General features: G+C 40.5%; 1 protein-coding gene and 1 long non-coding RNA gene across 2 annotated transcripts in view; both read right to left on the reverse strand.

Moving 5' to 3' along the window:
- LOC146471518 (uncharacterized) overlaps window positions 1-6,579 on the reverse strand; it is an 18,441-nt gene extending 11,862 nt beyond the window's left edge. Inside the window, exons 1-6 of the mRNA XM_085119994.1 lie at window positions 6,435-6,579; window positions 6,220-6,272; window positions 3,549-3,893; window positions 2,483-2,653; window positions 1,524-1,706; window positions 912-1,196 (exon numbers count right to left, since the gene is read on the reverse strand). Of these exons, the coding sequence (XP_084976120.1) occupies window positions 912-1,196; window positions 1,524-1,706; window positions 2,483-2,653; window positions 3,549-3,893; window positions 6,220-6,272; window positions 6,435-6,472 (1,075 nt within the window). The 5' untranslated portion in view covers window positions 6,473-6,579. The remainder of the gene's footprint in view (window positions 1-911; window positions 1,197-1,523; window positions 1,707-2,482; window positions 2,654-3,548; window positions 3,894-6,219; window positions 6,273-6,434) is intronic.
- The window catches only part of LOC146471519 (uncharacterized), a 104,778-nt gene that overhangs the window by 11,862 nt on the left and 86,086 nt on the right, over window positions 1-6,830 (reverse strand). The gene's annotated exons all lie outside the window — the stretch shown is intronic.

Here is a 6,830-nt window from a genome sequence, read left to right on the forward strand (position 1 = left end):
TGTAACACAATAGAAAAGGCAGTGCTTATATTAAAATTTTGACCTTTGCTTCCTTTTAAGCGAAGTATATTATTTTGTCGTTATAGCATGAAATTCATGAAATGCTGTGCTGTCAGATAATTTAAAGCTCCGCAGGGTAAATTTTAAGGCCCGGCCAGACGGATGCAACATGTTGATGCAACATCGTCCAGCGTTGTTGAATCCAACATGCTGCACTAATTTTGCGGACCAAATTTGATTTCCATCAAACATCGTCCAACATTTCTTTTGTTCTCAGGTGTGAACCGCAGTGTTACATTCATTTGGCCACCTTGTTCAACATTGTTGAACGTGCACGTGCCCACTAAGCTGATTTTGCGGGTATGTGTCCGTGGCGATGATGTATCAGTTTATTAGGAAATATTTTTCATCTCGGTGGGATTGGAAACCATGACCTCCGGATTTGGATACCTTTATATTTAATTCGCTGATTTCCAGTTGTATAAACTAAGTTAGCTGTCTATGGACACGGTATTGTACAATTTCGTACAAATAACACTTTTCAACTGACAGCTTCGATAGCAATGTTTATACAGTTGCTTATTACTACATGTATAAGTATATTGTTTTAAAAACTCTTGCTCTGTTTAACATCATTGCGTAGCGTTAATTCCACAAAACTCAATATGAGTCGAAAAAATGCCTGCAACAAATGGGTTCCCGACAAACACTTTTCAAAGATTGCAAACACTTCACGGGTTGGGATTACCGCTGGAAAAATTTCGCATTCGATTTTTCTTTCATCAGTGTTTCAAAAAGATTTTCAAGTAAATTATCTGACATAGCCTGCGAGCAAGCTCTCGCGGGGGCTGGGGGCTATATCTGAAAAAAGAAAACAAAACAATAATTCAGTTCGAGTCTGTCTCTTTTACCTGCAGAAATTTTAGACGCATTGCAGTTTGACTCATCCGTCCCATCTCCACAGTCATCACTGCCATCACACACCCATAACTTGTTAACACACAACCCGTTTGCGCATGTCAGCTGATAATCGTGGCAAGGGCAGTTCCTTTCATCCGACATGTCCCCACAGTCATCAAGACCATCGCACTGTAGTCTCCTATTGATGCACTTGCCATTAGCGCACTGAAAACGATGAGATGGACACGAAAGGGACGGTACAGTTGGAGTAACTGGCGGTTGGGTAGTTGGAGAATCTGTGAAAAGGGGAATTATTATTCAAATTATTCTTTCTGGTGCCAGAACTATCTATTAAAACGCTCCGTAAACTTTATGTATCAGCCTTAAGCAGCAGTGGCAATCCCCCTCCCTTTCACAGAGCTGTGACCCCAGAATGAATGAATTAATGAATGAATGAACGAACGGACACACGCACGGACGGACGGACGGATCAATGAGTTTTTCTTGATCCCCCATTTCAAGCCCTTTTTAGCATACGCCATCCACCCCCCACCCCCCCTCCCCCCCGTATCCATTCAAATGGTCGGTTAAGGCCGAAAAATGCACATCAAAGCTTACAACACCTTTCGCTGAATACACAAGTTGGAATCCCGTCTTGGCCACTGATTGATCAGTCGAAAATCGCACGAGCATAACGTTGCTTGTGGAGACGAGGCTTGAAGGCCGAACCGATCCACAATATTTTCCAAGGGAGGGATCTCTAACAGAGGGCCCATCGTGTACTTCAACGAAATCATAGCAGGTTCCTGTTCAAAAGAAAAGAAGAAAATTAATATGAAAAAAAAAAGAAGGAAACTAACAGTACCAGCTACCAAGGCCATCATAGGGCATTCATATGTAGTAAGCCCAGAACTATCGCAAACCGGGCACTAACTTCGGACGCTATGACTTCTGGAATCTCTTGGAAAGGAAGGGTGGAGAAGAAAACATGGCGCTCAGAATAAATACCTGGCTTGAGTCTTCTCTCTTCTGGAACTATGATGTTAGTTTCATCGGTGCAAAGGCAAATAAAGGGTCCAACGTTTGGCCTTCAAGACACTAATTCGTCCAGGAACCCATTCATACACTGTAGAGAAGCATTGATGGAGTCGATTCAAAGACCATCAAGTCAAATTCCTTTCGCAGCTGCTTAACGTGTACATAACCGCGATGGCATCTCATTCGTGAATCCTTTCATCCGCAGTATAAATATATGGATTTCATACATTTCACTTTAAATATACGTAGTCATGAGCACAAAACATTGTGGCAATTTTGGTCCAACCACGACAGACGAAGTTCGACGTTTGAGTATTCGACTATGAATGACTATCGAGTTATAAGTCCAGCATGATACAGACTATCAGCAACAAACCACAACGATGCTCCCTGACTAAATTGAAGGCCACTGGCACATCCAAAACTTCAGACACTTTTGAGCGAAACGAAAAATCGGCCTCTTGAGAATTCGACACAAGACGGCCATGCTCTCAGCCCCTCAATGAACTGATCAATTCACGTAGTATACATATCCCCGACTTACCTCTCTCACCACCCCCAGCATTTTCAAGATGGAAGTCTTGAAATTTCACCTTTACTCTAAAGCCACTAGGAACTTCAATCTTGTACAAGCAGTCAGCCTTGGAGAAATAATAGTTAGGATAGTTTGGGGAGCTTATGGTTCCTTGACTTCCGACGAATGTTCCTCCACACACTTTAAGAGACAAAAAACAAATTAATAATTCAATGTTCCAGATAAGAGAGGGGTCATTGAAGAGAACTTCATCCATTAACCTCTCAAGATTCTGCTTTGAGTCGCTAACGTTGAAAGTTATCTGGAGAACTGGGCCCAGTTGTTCAAAGCCCAATTCAACTTTGGTTCGATTTTAATTACACAACAATAAAGATTTTTCAAAAAGATATTTGTCCCTCAGTTTTGTCGTTGACTTTTCTTTACCACTAGATTAAAATTAGCGTTTAAAAACAATTTTAACGAGTGAACAGAAAACCTCGGTTAGCTTTTAATTGTAGATTAAGGTTAATCGGCTTTCGAACAACCGGGCCCTGGTCATTTATGGCAGTTTTCAAAATGAGAGTGCTCCAGTACGCACCATCCGTACCTGGCGACAAAAAATTGTATGCATCGCCTTTCTCGAATTATCATGCTTTTTTAGCCTTTGGTAATTTTTATTTCCTTTATCACAAGGCCATTAAGTCTCAAGTTACCAATGGTGTAAGCCATGTAAAAGTTCGCTATCCGCGACATAACTGCTAAGTCCGGTTTACACGCTTACGGCCCGATTTTTCCGGTCATCAGTACAAGCCAGCCCGTTTACACGAGACAATTTCCCCGCCCGGTGATATCGTTACGTTGCTCGTGTGGTTCAAAATCGACTCGATTAATCAGTCTATTGATTTTCTGCATCGGACGGATTATAATTATAACAAATTGTCAGAAACTTGCTTGCACATCAAATTCACCTTTCAAAACCGTCGAAAGGCAAAACCGAACGACAAAGATGGTAACGCTCTCTTCGTCACACTCTCTTAGCGTGTTGAATAATGCATCTTTCTTCTTTCATACTTCAAGACAATTCAGAGCAGCTTACCTAAAGAAGTATTATATGAAATTCGGAATCCTCTTTTTCCAATAGCACCATCACTGTTAAACCTCAGGTATAGGTGGTTACCACTTGATGTAAGCGATCCTGGTTTATTCGAACCGCAGTACCTTCCAAGCTTAGTCTCACGGATGCTTGCTCCATCATAAACGTCTAACCAATCGTGGCGACAACGAGCGTTCTTCTGAAGATGGAAGTCGCGAAATTGGAGTGTGATCTTGTAGCTTCGGGGAGCTGTAATGGTCCAAGAACAGGTGGAATTTGCAGGGTAGGTCGCTGGATAACCAGGGGATAGGATCAAGCCACGTGCAGCGCTTAAACTCCCTCCACAACCTGAAACATGATGGAAATCCAAGGGGTTACGAATGGGCTATACAAGCATTGCACAGAGGATGGCTTCTATAACATCTTACCAATCATTCCGATTGTTCCAAGCTATCGGGCGATTAAATGTTTGTATGGAAACCCATGATTGCCCGGATCATCTATATCATCTCGACAGCTTCTGGGAGTTTGGGAAAGAAGAATGCAATGCTAATCTACTCTGTGGTGTCCAACAATGACTTGAGATGGAGGAAGTTAACCATGAAAAAACCGTTTGTTCCAGTGGAAAGACAACAACAGAAAATGGACATTTATCACCTTTACCAGAACGACCGAAATTCTCTGTATACCATTTGTTATTTTTACTAATACCAGGCTCCTTCGCAGAATATGAAACATAATTTCAAAAACTCATTAATAATTCATAAGCCCATTGACCTATCAAATGGTCGATAAAACCTCCTTATCAGTTAATTTCCAACGTTCACAAAAGCATCATTGTTATACTCTCTTGGCACACGCTTTTCCTGGAATGTTTTGAAGCCGTTCAAAAAACTCGCAGCACGTGTTTTATCGGGTCTAAAACCATGCGCCTCGTGGTTTTAAATCCCGATAAAACACTGCTGCTCGTGTTTTAAACATTACATTTCTGGAAGAATGGGGAATTTCATGTGCAGAGGAATTCTACCTCGAAGAAGGGCATTTAGCGCAGACTTATCCCTGCAAAAATGCTATCATCCTTGGCTTTGATATCCAACATCTTAGCACGTAACTGTGAAAATTTATACTGGTAAGAAAAATACGGGTATTTTTTGTTGTGGGCACTCGCTTTACTTCAGCTTTCGCAAATCGTACTTGCCCTCCCAGCATTTGGTAAATAAAATACTAAATGGCACAGTTCATCGAGTTGATTAACGTTCCGTTTCCTTCAGTAACAAAGTACAATCCTATTTGGCGGTAATGGTAATTAAATTGTTATAACAATTTTATGTCTATCAGGCAAATTTTGCAACACGAGTATAAAAAGTTCTTTCGAATTCCTTTACAATAATAATAAAGAGTACTAAAGAAAAACCTAACTCTTCCAATTCATGAGCACATCATGCATTACCACGAAAACAGATTAAGATAAATTTTTTAATTCTATAACATACCAATCACTCCTCTTTGCGTTCTTCGCTACATAGTTTGCGCGGATAAATGAGTATTTTCAGTTCACCTTTTAAAAAACTTTCGTGGAAATTTTCAATTTAAAAAACAAACTGACAAAATACTTCGTCAAAACGCGGAGATCAAAATCTGCTTATGGCTTTTGGTGCAGTTTAGCATTTTGACGCCAACGATTGGGCAAAAACGTAGACTAAGCAAGCTTATTATAGAAGATTTCCGGAAAACCTGCGATTCGGAAAACAAAGTGTTCAAAGGTCAAGAGGAGAAAGTTGGTTCTCTCAGTGACAATTATTTCATACAGATTTGAATAGCATCGCATTGAATTTCCCTAAAAAAACGACCGGTATTTTTAAGCGAGAACATTGGAATTTGTGAGGGGACTTATCACTGTTCAGTGGGGATACAAAAATGAGATAGTTTCAGTCCCGGGTATCAGTACAAATTATACAATGCACATCATGAAATTTTTTAGATTTTCCACGTAGCTTCACTTCACCTAAAAACAATTCAATTCGTCTTGAAAAGGAAATGGAGTTACAACATTGAACAGCTCTTTCCTGTAGTGTTGGTCATTTAAATTGCAATTTCTCCAAACTAACAATATAATGGTGAAAATTATACTCTGGCACTGCCAGGCGGTAAATGATCGCCTGCGTGGAAGTCGTTTCCTTTCCGAAACTTTCCGACATGTCCGAGAACGCTGAAGGCTTCTGAAGTCGCGTATTATTTTTCTCTCTCTCTCCTTCTGTCGGGAAGCTTTCGTTCGCCTCTCGCGTTCTCTTCGAAAGGGAACGACAGTTACGCAGGCTAGTTAAATGCCGGGTTAAACGACTATGTGAGAAATATAATTCTCTAGACGATTGCAGCAAGCCTGGCAACAGACATTTTTTATATCCCGAAATATGCAGATCTCTAGAACGTTCGGGCCTACACGTGCACGTGTGTTTCCAGTTCTTGGCATCGCTAGGCCAATCTTAGATAGTACAGTAGACACATTCTTGTTTACTGTCTGACAAGTAAACAGTTTCGTTTAGACAAAAGAAAGATAAGACCTTTTGATTTGAAAACGACATAAAGCAAGGTCATGCGATTCGACGTGATATCAATACTTATATGTGACCCGGCTGAGATACAAACATTTATATAAAATGAACTTTCTACTTACTTGGTTTCTGTACTGGATTTGCCTCTGAGATGCAGAACAGCATTAACTGCAGCCTGCAAGATGTCCAAAAGGGAATAAAATCGCATTTGCAATCGTATTTTTCGATGAGACAAAGATTTTGTCCACATAGCATTTCCTGTCGTGCTTAGAACAACAAAACGCACCCTGCGCAAAAGCACGTATTTTAGAACAACCATAAATGAAAAATAACTCACCAAATGCTGATCACGAGCATCCCTCGAATGGCTTTCATTTCAAGATGTAGAGTTAGACGACAACTCGCAGAATAAAAAAAAGATGTCCAAAACGCGCTGTGAATAACACACTGAATAGATACTCAGTGACGTTTGGTGTCAAGTTTCCGGTTGGCGAGTTGTCAGAGAATGCTTTGAAAACGATACCTGAGACAAAACAGAATTAACTTATCAATTCCCACTGGGATTTCTTACCATGGAGCAGAATTCCTATCATCTCAAAAACGAGTTTGTTTATTCGCCAATCTCTCTGAATCTGTTGGTATCAGAGTAAACATGTAACAATTCCGTGACTTAACAACGAGTGGTTTGAGCGATCACACCACAACCACGAAAAAAAGTGCTGCAACAAGATCA

Source organism: Pavona decussata, unplaced genomic scaffold (genome assembly GCF_977016875.1).
Source record: "Pavona decussata unplaced genomic scaffold, jaPavDecu1.1 SCAFFOLD_102, whole genome shotgun sequence".
Taxonomy (NCBI): domain Eukaryota; kingdom Metazoa; phylum Cnidaria; class Anthozoa; order Scleractinia; family Agariciidae; genus Pavona; species Pavona decussata.